This window comes from Hypanus sabinus, chromosome 30 (genome assembly GCF_030144855.1).
Source record: "Hypanus sabinus isolate sHypSab1 chromosome 30, sHypSab1.hap1, whole genome shotgun sequence".
Lineage (NCBI taxonomy): Eukaryota > Metazoa > Chordata > Chondrichthyes > Myliobatiformes > Dasyatidae > Hypanus > Hypanus sabinus.
Genome location: NC_082735.1, coordinates 39,794,497 through 39,811,794, shown reverse-complemented (window position 1 = coordinate 39,811,794; position 17,298 = coordinate 39,794,497). Strand labels below are relative to the sequence as shown.

Here is a 17,298-nt window from a genome sequence, read left to right as displayed (position 1 = left end):
ACCCCTTCTCCGATAGACCTTACAGTTTAAAGGTGTCTCCCTTTTTGCCTATAATCCAACGTTTTGCCATAATCTCCTAATCCTTAATCCTTAGTTTCTGATTTGTTAATTGGAAGGTCTATATCCACTGTAGAACTTTTAACACCTTCTGAGCGAAACAGTCAACCCTCTCATTCCGCTCAACACCTCTACGTGCAGCGACCCACACGAAGCATACATGTAGACCAACGCTTGATGAAGTAAATCTAACCTACTGCTAGAATGACCTGTTTTATTTAGCTTTCCCATGAGAAAAGTTGGCTGGTGGATTTCAAACTGGGCGCGCTCACCCGCCGCAGTGCGCATGCGCCACCGAGTGTGCGAGCGAGGAAGGGAGCGCGGCGCGGCGCGGCTCGGTTCGGCGGACGGCCAGGCCAGCGAGCGGACGGGTAAACTACCGACAATCCTTCCATCACCCGCTTTGTTTCACCGGCAGCGCAAGCGGTGGCGTGTCACAGTGTTGAAGCGCTGAGGGCCGCTTTATTTTCCCTCTCCCCACGGGGCCTGGATCCCGGGGCGCACGCTGACTTACCGGTCGCCCCGACCCTCTCTCATCGAGGACCGCACTCGCCGGGACCAATCCCGCTCGTCCCCCGGCCCCGGGCACCCCCGGTCTCTGCCCAGCGGGAGCGGGGCCTGTTTCCCGGGACGCGGGAATTTCAAATGCCTTGGGCCCGAGCTCCTTTCCTCGGGCTGCCCGGCAATCCCCTCCAATGCAGCCTCTATGGGCTCGTGCATTTTAGCATTATTCATTATTCCCCATGTTTAAAAGTAGTTTTAACCATTGTAGTTGCGCAGTGTGTCTCATTTCTTTAATCAGATGTTCTTGGGGTGTTCGGTATGACAGTAAAATGTTTGAGCGTATTCAGTTAATTTTGAAGAGTGTGTGGATGAAGATAGTTGTGTGTTTTATTTTTGGCTGGGCACAGTTGTAAGGCTCGACGAGTCAATGGGTTTTTTGCTGTAGCTCTGCTGTAATCATTTTTCTTGCTGGAATTATTTATGAAAAATGATTTCGAAATATACGAAAGGAATAATCGAGGTTGGGGATGGGGGTAAAGAGTGCGACTGTTGGTACTGAGCTGGAAATCGGCCTCTACTATAGGAGTCTAGACGTGTTTTCAGATGCTGTGTCTTTAATGATAGCCTGCTGAAGTGTGGAGCTATCGTAATGATTCAGTGTAATGCAATATTTGCGTCTTTATAACCTAATAAGAATCAATGACTTAACACAAAATCAGTTATTTATTAGTTAATTTTTCATTATTTATGTATTGCGCTGACTGACCTGCTGAAAAGTAGTTTGTTGCTCCATGTTCCAGTATCTGCAATCTCGTTTCGAGTTATTTATTAAAATACTACACATTCAACATTTATGATTAAACACAGCAGTTCTCATAAAGTGATGGGTTATTTAACAAAGGAACTTTAGAGCTGGTTAGATATTTTAACGTGTTTCTTATCCGAAAAGCTTCACAGATGGGTGTAACTAAAATCATGTCGTACATCTGTATTTCTTTTGTCTCTGTGTGCATTGAATTAAATCATTATTCAATAATCACTTAAATAATGTTTGTCAGGAATTTCTGAATACAATGTCAGGAAAAAGACCAGTGAAGAGATCAAAAGATAATGAGAAAAAGCAAGATGAAGAAAGTAAAAAGATAAAGAGTGAGTATATTAATTTACTTTGTCAATCAATGCCAAGATTTCTTTGTGGTATTAGCTATTTACTTACTTTAGATGCCTTTTAAACTTTTAGTAAATATTCATGTTTTCTGTTACTTTAATTTTAGTGTTGGTTCAACAAATGTACAACAATTGATAATGGTATTCTGTTGTCACTGCTTGAGAGCACTTGGTCCCATTTTTCTTAAATAGGAAAAATTGGTTAAGTATGACTGTTTTGGTGATCTGAATTGGTGTCGCAGGCATAAAGAAAATTATCTAAATTGCAGTGGCAGTTTATCTATAATCCAAAACTATGTGGGTCAAAGTTATGGGAAAACACAGATGAAGATTTTTGCAAACTGATCAATTATTGGGATTTAAAGAGCAAACAGGAGGAAATCTGCAAATGCTGGAAATTCAAACAACAACACACACAAAATGCTGGTGGAACACAGCAGGCCAGGCAGCATCTATAGGGAGAAGCGCTGTCGACGTTTTGGGCTGAGACCCTTCGTCAGGACTGAATTATTGGGATGTTAGTGTCAATTTCTGAGAAATTAGATTAGTTTTCCATTCATCTTTTGGGAATTCTGGTATCCCTCACTAAACTGATTCCACAAACTATGGACTCACTTTCAAGGACTCTACAACTCATGTTCTCAATATTATTTATTACAGATTTATTATCATTTTCTTTTTGTATTTGCACAATTTGTTGTCTTTTGCAAATTGGTTGTTTCTCTGCCTTTGTGTGTAGTATTTCATTGATTCTGTTATGTCTCTTTGTATTCACTGTGAATGCCTGCAAGAAAATGAATCTCTGGGTTGTATATGGTGACATATATGTATTTTAATAAAGGTTGTTCTTTAAGGTTGTTATAGCCAGGGGTGGTAATGGGGTCAGGCTCCCACTACCTATTAAATGCTCCTGATGGCGTGTACCTCAAACAACCTCTTGACAACCAAGTCCAGCTCCTGGCTTTCATGCGTGGCTTAGCTACTAAGCCCTGCAGAACCGTTTCTACTGACAGGAGAAGGGGCAATGGCGGCTTACTGGTGCCTTGAAACCAGAAACTTAAGGCTGATGGGGCTCGTTAGCTGTGGTTGGCAGCTCACCTAGGAGAAGGAACTTCTGCTGCCTTGTGGCTGTACTCACTCATGGGGAAGGCTTCAGGAGTAAACACCTGAGGGAAAATTCTGGAGCTAGAGGCAGCCTGGCATTGAGTTTAATGCTGATTGGCAACCCCTGTGACGCTGCTGATACCAAACTGTATTGGTCTCCACCATTCTTTAGGTTTATCAGATGCGTGTAGAGGGGGAGCTTGCTACACGTGTAACAGCTTGCTCTCCATATCATACTGCCCAGGCTTGTGTATTTATACAGCTAGGACACAAAATCCGTGGTTGACCCTGACCAACGGAGACCTCCGTACTTTGTACTTTGAAGAGCACAATTTTAGTTGCTAGACTAGTTTACAGAGGTCAGGACTATTGACTAAACGACTTGTGTTTGAACTCCCACTGCAATAGCTGTGACATTTAAATTTAAGTAATTAAGCACACTTGGAAAACTAATCTAGTAATATAACATAAGTGAGTATAAATTAAGTAAAATAAATATAAAGTAACAGCCATATAGCAACTGGATTGTAAAACCAATTTAGAGTCATAGAAAAGTACAGTGCAGAAACAGGCCTTTTGGTCCATCTAGTCCATGCCTTTTATACTGACTACTCCTATTGGATCTGCACGGGGAACATACCACTGCTGTCCACGTACCTATCCAAATTTCACTTAAATGTTGAAATCGAGCTTGCATGGACCACTTTGCAGATTTACTAATAATCATATGTCCTTGTCTGTTCTGGCCAATGTGGTTAATTCTTAACTGCTTCCTGTATGAGACAGATGTGATAGTGATGTCTGCATCTGATCATCTACAGGCTGTGTATTCCCTATGGAACAATGGACAGAGAATTATCTGTACTAGGGAGAAAGGTCTTTATGGGTTAGTAGCCCTTTAGCAGTCAGTGCCTCTGTATGTCCCTAATGTTTGCAGCAGCTTTATTCTTGCTGGTAAGTAGCTTAGCTTTCTAAACTGAAATTGATTTATCTTTTTGGGGGTAGTACCATTGTCAAAAAACACAAGTTTCAGACGAGTAAATAACAAAACAAGCCTAGCTTCAAAATGGGTAAACGCAACAAGTTCATTAGCATGGTGACAATAAGTTTTGAATTGTTGATTAAACTTCAGTTGCTGTTCACTGAATCCTCCTAAAGAGCTTTTAACTATGGCAAAAGAATTGGGTTTGGCTTTCATGCATTTCGTGGTTGAAAAATATGTCAAGTAAAGGTTTGCTAATTAGTTGAGATAAATTGCAACTAGACTTCTGCCACCCTAGGTATCTAGTGATATGTGTCTTATGATCAGAATCAAGTTTATAACCACTGATATATGTCATGAAATTTGTTTTGTGGAAGCAGTGCACTGTGAAACAAAAGATACTATTAACTTACAAAATAAATGGTACAAAAACAAAGAAGTAATGTTCATGGACAGGGGAAGAAGGGAAGAATCTGTTGCTAAGTCTGGAAATTGGGTTTTCAAACTCTTGTACCTCCTCCCCACTGGTTATCCTCTTCAGGAAGATTGGGGTGTGCTTGGATGCAACAGCCACTCTGGATCCAAAAAAAGTAATTGTTTGTCCGTTGTCTTTTTTATGATCACAAGGCACTGCTGGATATTAAGAAAATCGAGTGCAGCAGAGCTACTCCATTAGTGATAGACTCGATAGTAGTGGAGCCGGACCTGTTGCGCACCATGTTGCTGCCTGCGACAGCAACCCAAGGAGGAATGCACTAAAGGCTGTATGCGATCCAACAAATGGTGGAAATGATTATCTTGGATGTTTTTATTGTGATCACAAGACCGTGTTGGACATTTTTAATGTAAAGCACTGATCTAATTTGACAAGACCAATGACAGGGAACTCTGTGGCCTCGGTTATGGCGCGGATCAGGCCCTCATGCCTCGGGGTTGTCTGTTAACAGCCGCTGGGGTAGGAGGAACTGGAGATGGCTATATGCCACAAGATTCCCAACATGTGGGTTGGGAATTTGCCCCTCCTGTTGGTGCTGCCCTCCAAAGTTTGCTCAGTGGAAGATCGGCTGGACTGTGTTAGTATATGGCTGCACTTGCGTGAGATGAGGAACTGTTGTTTGCTGTTCTTGCAGAAATATGGCTTCAGGACAACAACCATGCATCATCAATGTATAGGCCATGACATTCAGGGACTTGGGCTGTGTTACTTTAAAAAAAATTTAAACTTTTTTTGCTACTGTAATTATATGTGCTGTATGTGACTGTTGGTACTGTGTTTTGCACCTTGGCTCCAGAGGGACACTGTTTAGTTCAGCTGTATTAATGTGTATGGTTGAATGCCAATTGAACTTGTATGTAAGCTAATAACTAGAAGGAGCATGTCCCTGATGGTTGGAGTCCTTGGAAAGCCACTTCGTGATGCATCACTTGATGTCATCAATGGTGGTTGCCTCTTTGAGGTGCCTGTTGAAGATGATCTTGATGGCAGAGAGTGTTGTGCATTTGATGCAGCTGGTTGAATTCAATCTTTTTCAATCCTGTGTGTTGAAGCTTCCACACCATACCAAGCTGTGATGCAACCAGTTAAAATTTTCTCCGCAATACCTCAGTAGAAGTTTGCACCAGCATGTAGTAACATGACAAATCTACTTAAATTCCTAACCATGTAGAGCTGTTGACATCCCTCTTTGTGAGGGATGTTGTTTTGTTGTGGCAGGCTCTGAATACCCACCCCTTTACTTCTGTCCTGAAACCTTTTGAAGCTGGTACCTCAGATCAAGACTGGCACTGGTGGTAGTGCTTGCATGAACAAGTGTGAATTTCCTCAATTCCCAAATTTCCTCAATTGCATGATTAATTTCCTCAATTAATTTGTATCAACTGACTTTGACAGCTGCATCTGAGCCTTGAGTACTGGAATTCCCCACCCCCAGCCATATTTTTAGCATCTGCAGTGTTTAGCTTTTTATTTTTTGCTATTGATAATGTCAATGAATCATTAAGAGTCAGACAGAATAGAGACAGAGAAGGCTGAAGGCAGGGTGAGTAATGGAGGGAGATGAGGTTATGACAATGGCCTAAAGTGACTGTGTATGACGTCTACACATTCCCACTCAAGTGTGTTTTTAATCCATACAGAAGAGCCTGGCCTCCAGTGTCTGAATGTCCTTGGTTCTGGCCTGGGCTCTTAGCCTGCCAAATCTGTGCTAGCAAGCAATAGCTGTCCAATGAGGTCATGGGCCAAGAAAGAAGTCACAGGGCATCTTCCATTTGGTAGGAATTTTGGAACTGAGCGTATTGCAATGTCTGTTGGGGGTAGCCCTAACAGAACAAAAAAGAATATTGCTCTGAGATGAGCTGAAAATTTACATCAATGTTTATTGATGAAGAGAGAATAATTAGCTCATCTAAGGATGCATTGGAAAGGAAAACCAAAAGAAAAATGCCATCTTCATATGATATTTATTTCAGAATATCATGTATCATGAAGTGTTATTTCAGACAACTGCTTGCAGACAATCCTGACAACTTCAAACTAAACAGTCCATAGAATCTGGATTTCCCCTAAAGTTCACATCAGAATCGGAATTAGGCTTATTACCACTGGCATGTGTCATGAAATTTGTTAACTTGGCAGCAGCAGTTCAATCCAATACATAATATATAAGAAGAAAATTAATCAATTACAGTATATATTGAATAGGTTTAAAAAGCATGCAAAAACAAATAATATGGTTAAAAAAGTGATGTAGTGTTCACGGGTTCAATGTCCATTTAGGAATCGGATGACAGAGGGGAAGAATCTGTTCTTGAATCAGTGAGTATGTCCCTACAGGCTTCTGTATATCCTACCTGATGATAACAATGAGAAAAGGGCAAGCCCTGGGTGCTGGGTGTCCTTAATGAACACTGCCTTTCTGAGACACCATTCCTTGAAGATATCCTGGGTACTTTGAAGGCTAGTACCCAAGATGGAGCTGACTAAATTTACGACCCTCTGCAGCTTCTTTCAGTCCTGTGCAGTAGTTCCCCGCCCCACTGGACTGTGATGCAGCCTGTCAGAATGCTCTCTACGGCACATCTATAGAAGCTTTTCTGTTTTTTTCTTTACATACTAAATCTCTTCAACCTTCTAAAGAAGTACAGTATACTCACTGTCTTGTCGCCTTTATAGTTGCATGGACATGTTAAGCAATTAATCAACACCTATGAATATTTTCTTAGCTTCCCTACCAGAAAGCAAAAGGACTGAATTGTCAGAAGCTAATTAACCACAAATGTAAGTTTTTTCAAGGATTGGATGTACTTGTAAAGTCTGAAGTTCAAAGGAACATCTGTGAGTTAAAAACTTGATGCAAGGAAGGAATGCAGGATGTCCAGGGATTTGCAGACTACTAATGACATACACAGATTCATAACTATTGCAAGTTGCAACAGTATGCAGTGGAAGAGAGGTTGAAAATAGAGAGACAGTCAGCATTTATTGGAATCACGAGATGCTGGAATCTAAATGACAAAACTTCTGGAAGAACTCTGGGTTAAGCTAATCTGTGGAGAGAAATGGACAGTTGACATTTTGGGGCAATACCTTCTGGACTGAAAGAGTAAAAGAGGGATAACTATCGAGGTTAGAAGAAGAGGTGGATGAGAGCTGGTAGGTGATAGAGGTGAGGAAGAATGAATGACAAATGGAGGAGAAAATAGGAATAGTGATAGAGGATGGGTGATGATAGGTAGAGGCATTTATTGGAAGAGTGTTTTGAAGAACTCCTCTGCCATGACTCCATCCTTGATGCTAGTGCCCTATAGAGCTTCTGTGGTGAGCTATGGATCCTGTCACCCCACACTGACAAGAAACGGAAGTGCTGGAAAGTTGACCCATGGGGATTCAGTGACTTAAGACATAGGTACTCTGTGTCAGGGTGACTGGATATTAATTGGCAGTGGGTGCTCAGACTCTTTCCTTCATCACATCTGTTACAGTGACATTCATGTGAGGTTACCTAATGGAACTTGAGTCTCCTTGATGTAAGTGCCTTCATGACCTCCCGCTACACACATTTAATTTAATGTCATTTACAAGCTAGATACTTAATATCCATATTTTTCAAACCACTTAAAACATTTGGAGAATACATACTGACATTTTTGGAAGCATCATTCTTTTTCATTTCCCAAAAATGCCTCTCCTTACAAATATTTCTAAATCCTTGAATTCCCTCCCCCAATAGTATCTTTGGTAGCTAAGATTGTAATCCTGAACAGTTATGGATCGGCAGTAAATCCTGCCTGTGAGATTTGCAATACAAAAAAATAAATTTTAGAAAGTCACTTGAGATCTGATGTGTGTAGAAATATTGTGAAAAGCTGCTTCAGTTGCAATCTCTTGTACAAGTGTGGTCGCCAATAAACCGCTCCAGGTTGATGGCTAACTGCTACAGGCAGACATGGGACCATGTCAATGCAACGTGGAAGGAAGCTGCCATTTGAATTGGAGTTTGGAAATACTGAAGTGGTTTTATGAGACATAAAAACAAATTGTCATTCGCTATTGAACCTTTTTCATTCCCATTCTAGTTAAATTGCTTTGTATTATGGGCCCATTTGACTACTTTGGTTCCATAACCCTGTCTAAGAAGAAACTACTTTGTCCAATTTTATTTTTTTCAATTTGGGGAGAAGTTTTGGTCTTTCTTTGTGCTTCCTGATCAAGCTCTGGAGAGAAACAAAGTATGTCCTCTTGTTTTCTCCAACATCAGAAACAAAGGAGTTGTGTACTAATAAAGAAATGTGGCAACCAAATTATGCACAGTACACTTCCTTAAACATCAGTGTGATAAGTACCTCGGAAAATTTCTTGTCATTTGTGTGGGGAAAATGTTGGCCGTGACTTTGGGGAGCATACCTTTGGACTTCAGTCAACTTGTGCGATTTTTTTATGTTCAGCCGAGCAGAGAGTTGAAGCTTTGGTTTCACGTTTCATCTGAAAAACTGCACTCAAAAGTAGTTTTCCACAGGGAAGTGTGGGCCTTGAAAGTTTAAATTTTAGTTTGTAAATCTCTTGAACCGAACACCCTTCTAAGCTGTAAAACAATATTGTAAACTTAATCTGCATTTCTTTCTTTGCAGTCTCACATTCCTCCCATGGGGTAAACTCAGGAATTGTCCTGACGCTGGGTCAGGGTGATGTGGGCCAACTTGGCCTTGGGGATAATATCTTGGAGAGGAAAAAACCTGCGTTGGTCAAGGGACTGCTGGAGAAGATTGTGCAAGTGGAGGCTGGTGGAATGCACACTGTCTGCTTAGGACAGACAGGAAGCGTAAGTATTGAAAGAAAGGTCAAACCTACTGGCTAATTGTTTGATAGATAGGTTATGATCGAGAGGGATAGAAAAGGCTCGAGTCGCTTAATACTTTAGTGCAAGGGTATTTATTAGATATGTTGAAAAAGAAATGTAAAAAAGTTAATGAAAATAGTGAAAAGAAAACTGACAATATTTGCCAAAAGATATACACCAGTAAACACCCTAATTGTTCATACTTTCTTTGTCCTGTGTGAGCTCCTGGCAGCTCCGACCTGTCTCTCAAGACCGATGAGCTCTGTTTATTTGGCACTAGGACATACTATCTTTAATTACCCTCAAAGTTAACTCAAGGTTACACATGCATCAGGATATGATGCACCCCACAGTGTAGGTATAATCTTAATACAAACTAATCAGAAGTATCTACCTTGAATGCAGAATACAAACAATATATACACATTTACATATTCCGTTACTAAGGAAATGGAATATTCTGCTGTGTGTGGTGGGAAAAGCACAATAAAACCAACCCCTTAGGACCCATTATTAGAATATACTGGAGAAGACATTGAAGAGCGTACACTCAGTGCAACAACAGCAGAATTGTTTGTGCGTGTGAGGAGTGCGTTTACCGAGCGCTCAAACACTATCCATGATTTCAGATGTGCACCTGGAGAGCATTGTAGCTGGTTGCATCACTGTCTGGTATGGAGGGACCATTGTGCAGGATTAGAAAAATTCTGTGCCAAACCATTAATTTGACTAGTCCCATTGACCTGCATCTGGATATAGCCCTCCATACCCCTCCCATCCATGTATCTATCAAAATTTCTTTTAAATGTTTAAGTCAACCCTGCATCCACCAATTGTGCTGGCAGTCCATTCCACACTCTCACCACCCTCTGAGTGAAGAGGCTCCCCCTCAGTTTCCCTTAAACATTTTACCTTTCTCCCTTAACCCTTGACCCCTAGTTCTAGTCTCACCTAACCTCAGTGGAAAAAACCTGCTTGCATTTGACCTATGTATATCCCTCATAATATTGTATACCTCTATCAAATCTCCCTGAATCTATACGTTCTAGGGAATAAAGTCCGGACAGATTCAACCTTTCCCTGTTAACTCAGGTCCTCAAATCCCAGCAAACATCCTTGTACATTTTCTTCAATCTCTTTCAATCTTATTTACAACTTTCCAGTAGGTAGATGACTAAATCTGGGCACAGTGCTCCAAATTAGGCCTCAAAAACATTTTATACAATCTCAACATAACATCCCAACTCCTGTACTCAGTACATTGATTTATGGAGATCAATGTGCCAAAAGCTTGCTTTATGACCCTATCTACATGTGACACTACTTTCAAACAATTACGGATCTGTATTCCCAGACCCTTCTATTGTGCTATACTCTTCAGTGTTGTACTGCTCCTAGTTGGTCCTTCCAGAGTGCAATACCTTACATTTTTCTGCACTAAATTCCATCTGCCATTTCTCAGCCAACTTCATCAGCTGGTCCAGATCCTGCTGCAAACTTTGATACTCTTCTTTGCTGTCCACTACATCCCCAGTCTTGACATTTGCAATTTTGCTGATCCAGTTTACCTCTTTGTCATTCAGATCATTGATATACATGACCAACAACAACGGACCCAGCACCGATCCCTGCAGCACACCATTAGTCACCAGCTTCCGGTCAGAGAGGCAACCATCTACAGCTATTCTGACTTCTTCCATGAAGGCAATGTCTAATCTAATTTACTACCTCTTGCATGCCAAGAATTGAACCTTCATGACCAATTTCCTAAGTGCGACCCTGTCAAATGCTTATTCCTGGCTTATTCGTAGGACCTTTCTTAAACAATGTAACAACATTAGCAATCCTCAATCCTCTGACACCTCTCCTGTGCCTAAGGATTTAACTATCTCTGCTAGGGCTCCTGCAATTTCTGCACTAGTATCCCACAGGGTCCAAGGGCTTGTCAGTCTGTCAGGCCCTGGGGGTTTATCCACCCTAATTTGCCTCAGGACAGGAAGCACCTCCTCCTCTCTAATCTGTACAGGGTTCTTTACTTTGCTGCTGCTTGCCTCATCTACAGACTATGTCTGTCTCCTGAGTAACTACAGATGCAAAAAATGGATTTAAAATCACCACCATCTCTTTTGACTCCATGCATAGATTACCATTCTGATCTCCAGAGGACCAATTTTGTCCCTTGCAATCCTTTTGTTCTTAACATGTCTGTAGAATCCCTTACGAATCTACTTAACCTTGTCTGCTTGGGCAACCTCATGCTTTCTTTTGGCCTCAATTTCTTAAGTGTTCTCTTGCATTTCTTATACCCTTAAGTACTTAATTTGTTCCTACCTGCCTATACCTGCTATGCAGTTTCCTTTTTCTTAACCAGGGAGTCAATATCTCTTGAAAACTGGTTCCCTATACTCGTTATCTTTATTCTGACAGGCATACACAAGCTTTGTATATTTAAAGCTTTATTTTTGAAGGCCTCCCACTTACCAAATCACTTTTGCCAGAAAATAAACTGTCCACATCCTTTCTGGTATCATCAAATTGGCCTTTCTCCAATTTAGAATCTCAACTGAGGACCAAATCTATCCTTTTCCATAATGATCTTGAAACTAATGGCATTATGTTCATTGGATGCAAAGTGTTCCCCTACACAATATTTTGTTGCCTGCCCTGTCTCATTCCCTGAGGAAATCTCGTATAGCACTTTCTAGTTGGGACTTTTATGTACCGATTAAGGAAACTTTCCCAAACAAATTTGACAAATCCTTTCCCATTCAACCCTTCTACATAATGGAAGTCCCAGTCAATATGTGGGAAGTTAAGATCACCTACTGTCTCAACCTTAGGTTTCTTGCTATAAGTTGCGGTCTCTACAAATTTGCTCCTCTAAATCCTGCGTTCTGTTGGGTGGTCTGTACTATAATTCCATTAACATGGTCAACCTTTCTCATTTCTTGGTTCTATCTGTAAGACCTCTCTAGACAAGTTCTCTAGACTGTCTTGACCCAGCACTGCTTTGAAGTCTTCCCTGAATAGTAATGCCACCTCTACCCCTTTAATCCCTAGCGCTCTTTCATGTCTAAAATAACAGAACCCTGGAACATAGTCCTGCCCCTTCTGCAACCAAGTCTCACTAATGGCTTCAATGTCATACTTTCATGTGCTGATCCATGTCTAAGATCATCTGCCTTTCCTACAGTGTTCCTTGATTTGAATTACACAGCTGAGAACAGTTGTTCCAATATTCTCAACCTTTTGATAGCTGACTTTGTATGTAGACTTAATGATAGCTATCTTCACAACTACATCATGATTTGTTCTGGCACTCTGGTTCCTATCCTCTGAAACTCTAGTTTAAATCTCCCACCCTGTGCAGCACTAGCACACTATTCCACTAGGATAGTAGTCCCCCTCCAGCTCTTAGGCTGTATTCTCTGGAGTTCAGGAAAATGAAGGGGAATCTCATTGAAACATTCCGAATGTTGAGGCCTGAAAAGATTAGGTATAGCAAACAACACACACAAAATGCTGGTGGAACACAGCAGGCCAGGCAGCATCTATAAGGAGAAGCACTGTCGACATTTCCCTTCGTCAGGGTCTCAGCCTGAAACGTCAACAGTGCTTCTCCTTATAGATGCTGCCTGGCCTGCTGTGTTCCACCAGCATTTTGTGTGTGTTGTTTGAACTTCCAGCGTCTGCAGATTTCCTCATGTTTGCTCCTTAGATATGTCAAAGCTATTTCCCATGGGAGGGAAGTCCAGGACAAGCAGGCATAACTTCAGGATCGAAGGACGTACATTTAGAACAGATGCGGAGAAATTACTTTAGTCAGTGGGTGGTAAATCTGTGGAATTTGTTGCCATGAGCGGCTGTGGAGGCCAAGTCATTGGGTGCATTTAAGGCAGAGATAGATAGGTTCTTAATTAGCCAGGGCATCAAAAGGTACAGGGAGAAAGCAGGGAAGTTGGGATGACTGGAAGAACTGGATCAGCCATGACTGAATGGCAGAACAGACTCAATGGGTTGAATGGCCTATTTCTGCTCCTCTATCATAGTCTTATATGCCCTCTTATTACTACTATTGAGGTACAGGAGACTAAAGGCACACACAACACACAAAATGCTGGAGGAACTGAGCAGGCCAGGCAGCATCTATGGAAAAGAGTATAGTCGATGAAGGGTCTGTCTGAAATATCGATTCTGTACTCTTCCATAGATGCTGCCTGGCCTGCTCAGTTCCTCCAGCATTTTGTGTGTATTGCTTGGATTTCTAGCATCTGCAGATTTTCTCTTGCTTCTGAAGGCACACACTGAACTTTTCATGCCTCCAACCTGCTGGCATGAACCTTGACTTCTCTAACTTCCGTTAATGCCCCTCCTCCCCTTCTGACCCCAACCCTGACATATTTAGTTGTTTGCCTGTTCTCCATCTCCCTCTGGTGCTCCCCCCCCTCCTTTCTTTCTCCTGAGGCCTCCCATCCCATGATCCTTTCCCTTCTCCAGCTCCGTATCACTTTCGCCAATCACCTTTCCAGCTCTTAGCTTCATCCCACCCCCTCCGGTCTACTCCTATCATTTCGCATTTCCCCCTGCCCCCTCTACTTTCAAATCTCTTACTATCTTTCCTTTCGGTTAGTCCTGACGAAGGGTCTCAGCCCGAAACGTTGACATTGCTTCTCCCTATTGATGCGGCCTAGCCTGCTGTGTTCTACCAGCATTTTGTGTGTGTTGTTGTTTGAATTGCCAGCATCTGCAGATTTCCTCGTGTTGAACTTTTTGGGTACAGTTTCTCCTCTGCTCTCAGATTTCTGAATGGACAGAACCCATGAACACTTCCCTGGTATTTTCATCCTCTTTGGTGATGAACCAAGAGGTATGTCGTCTTCTGAAGGCTAGATCTGTGGCATTCAAATCTGGCAACCTAGGCTTGTACCAGAAAACCAGGTATGATTTGCGGAGGGCTATTTCAAAGGTGAAGAGACAATTATTTATGAGGTTGGAGGTGACATTGGATGCATGGCAACTCTGGCAGCGTCTGCAAGACATTACTTCCTACAAAGTGAAACCCAATAGCATTAATGGCAGCGATGCTTCACTACCAGATGAACTCAATGCCTTCTATGCCCACTTTGAAAGGGAAAACACAACTACAGCTGTGAAGATGTGATCTCAGTCTCAGGCCGATGTTAGACTGTCTTTAAAGAGAGTGAACCCTTGCAAGATGGAAGGTCCCAATGGAATACCTAGTAAGGCTCTGAAAACCTGTGCCAATCAACTAGAGGAAGTATTCAAGGACATTTTTAACCTCTCACTGCTACGGGCGGAAGTTCCCGCTTGCTTCAAAAAGGCAACAATTATACCAGTGCCTAAGAAGAATAATGTGGGCTGCCTTAACGACTATCACCTGGTAGCACACAAATTGACAGTGATGAAATGCTTAGAGAGGTTGGTCATGACTAGATAGAACTCTGCCTCAGCAAGGAGCTGGACCCATTGCAATTTGCCTATTGCCACAATAGGTCAACAGCAGATGCAATCTCAGTGGCTCTCCAAGCAGCTTCAGCTCACCTGGACAACACAAACACCTATGTCAGGATGCTGTTAATCAACTATAGCTCAACATTTAGTACCATCATTCCCACAATCCTGATTGAGAAGTTGCAGAACTTGTGCCTCCCTCTTTACCTCCTCCTTCAATTGCATCCTCGATCTCCTAACCCTTAAGACAACAATCCGTGCGAATTGGTAATAACAGCTCCTCCTCACTGATGATCAACAGTGGCACACCTTAGGGGTGTGTCCTTAGCCCATGCTCTGCTCTCTATATACACATGATTGTGTGGCTAAGCATAGTTCAAATACCATCTATAAATTTGCTGACAATACAACCATTGTTGGTAGAATCTCAGGTGGTGACGAGAGGGCGTACAGGAGTGAGATATGCCAACTAGTGGAGTGGTGCTGCAGCAACAGCCTGGCACTCATCGCCAGTAAGATGAAAGAGCTGATTATGGACTTCAGGAAGGGTAGGACGAAGGAACACATACCAATCCTCATAGAGGGATCAGAAGTGGAGAGAGTGAGCAGCCTCAAGTTCCTGGATGTCAATATCTCTGAGGATCTAACTTGGTCCCAACTTATCTATGTAGTTATAAAGAAGGCAAGGCACTGGCTATACTTTATTAGGAGTTTGAAGAGATTTGGCATGTCAACAAATACACTCAAAAACTTCTACAGTTGTACCATGGAGAGCATTCACTGTTTGTTATGGAGGGGTTACTGCACAGGACCGAAAGAAGCCGCAGAAGGTTGTAAATCTAGTCAGCTCCATTTTGGATACTAGTCTACAAAGTAGCCAGGACATCTTTAGGGTGCAGTGTCTTGGCAAGGCAGTGTCCATTCTTAAGGGCCTCCAGCACCTAGGGCAAGCCCAGAAGCCTGAAGGCCACATTCAGCAATTCAGGAACAGCTTCTTCCCCAATTCCTAAATGGGCATTGAATCTTTGGACACTACCTCACTTTTTTAAAAATATACAGTATTTTTGTTTTTGTAGGTTTTTAAAAATCTATTCAATATGTGTAATTGATTTATTTGTTTATTATTATTTTATTATTATTTTTTCTCTGCTAGATTATGTATTGCATTGAGCTGCTGCTGCAAAACAACAAATTTCACAACACATGACATTGATGTTAAACCTGAATTTGATTTTAAAGTATTGCATTGGTGTGCTCTGAGAAGTGCTTTATTTGTTAATTCTTCTGTTTTAATGTTAATGAATTTGACAAATTAATTACTAACAGCTTGAAGGAGCAGCTGTTGGTTACTCTGATTTAAATGCAAATTGTGCACATTTCAGTTAGTCATTGTCTAATGAAGAATTACTGTTGACTGTGATTTGATGAGAATGTTCAGATAGGTTGTGATATGAGTGTTATTCACTTGCCTTTCAAAAGACTATCTCTGAAAGGTGCCCTATTCTGGATCTTTAGGTGGATCATTAATATTTAATGCCTCAGTGATCATGTAGTGATATTTGAAATCGACAGAATTTGAAATGAGCAGGTTACTGTTATTCTTTCCCAAAAATCAAATAATAAGCCAACCTTAAGAATTCTTCTGTAAACACTTTCTTTTCAAGCCATCACAAAGGAATAATTGGTTCGCGTAAGCCCCCCTCCACCAGTGAATAAGGTCATAGCTGATGCTGTGTTGAACTCAGCGGCACTTCCCTGCACTCATCTTACCCCGGATTCACTAGTAGTTTAAGTGTCTGCAATCTCCTATTTTCGTAGTGTAGTGATTTATGAAGATGCACAAGGTACTGAGAGTTGAAATTCCTCTGCCCATCTTGCATGCCTTTATTCTGAAAATGGTTTTGGTTATGTCCACTTGGAGAAACTTCCCCCTTTTCACTCTGCCCCTGAAATGATCTATGATCGCTTGTTCCAAGATCACTTACCTTTCAAATTTTTAGTCTGTATCAGTCCAAACTGCTTAATCTTCCTGAATTTTTCTCAACCCTGTCATCTGAGTAACCAAATACTTGAACTTCTTTTGCACTGCAGTTGCATCATTCATTGGACGTAGAGATCAAAACTGTGTACAGTATGCAGTAAAGCCGCATTAAACTTCATATGCCATTTGTGATAAAGAGTAACACACATCAAATGCTGAAGGAACTCAGCAAGTCAAAAACAGTCTCTGCAGAGGAATAACCGGTCAACGTTTTAGCCGGAGACCCTTCATCAGGATTGGAAAGCAAGAGTGATTAGAGAGAGGGGAAGGAGTACAAGCTGGCAGGTGAAAGGCGAAGCCAAGTGAGGAGCAAGGTGGGTAGGCAATGGACGGGGGTGAAGTGAGAAGCTGAGAGGTGATTAGTGAAAAGACTAAAGGGCTGAAGATGAAAGAATCTGATAGGAGATGTGAATGAACCAAGGGAGAAAAGGCATGAGGAGGGCACCGAGGGAGGTGATAGGCAGGTGAGGAGAGGAGTAAGAAGGGAGCCAGAATGGAAAAAACAGAAGGGGAGGGGGAGAAATTCCTGTATATTAGAGAAATTTCTATGTTTAAATTTTGTTTTGAAAAATCCTTACTGACAATTCTCTATTAAATCAGCTCTCAGAAAAAAAAGAAAAATTAAGACATACAAG

General features: G+C 41.7%; 1 protein-coding gene across 2 annotated transcripts in view; it reads left to right on the top strand.

Annotated features, from left to right (window-relative positions):
- Positions 1-328: 328 nt before the first annotated feature.
- rcc1 (regulator of chromosome condensation 1) overlaps positions 329-17,298 on the top strand; it is a 30,430-nt gene continuing 13,460 nt past the window's right edge. For both annotated transcript variants that reach the window (XM_059954768.1, XM_059954767.1), the window contains exons 1-3: positions 329-428; positions 1,620-1,710; positions 8,942-9,132. In XM_059954768.1, coding sequence (XP_059810751.1) covers positions 1,635-1,710; positions 8,942-9,132 — 267 coding nt within the window. In that variant the 5' untranslated portion in view covers positions 329-428; positions 1,620-1,634. The remainder of the gene's footprint in view (positions 429-1,619; positions 1,711-8,941; positions 9,133-17,298) is intronic.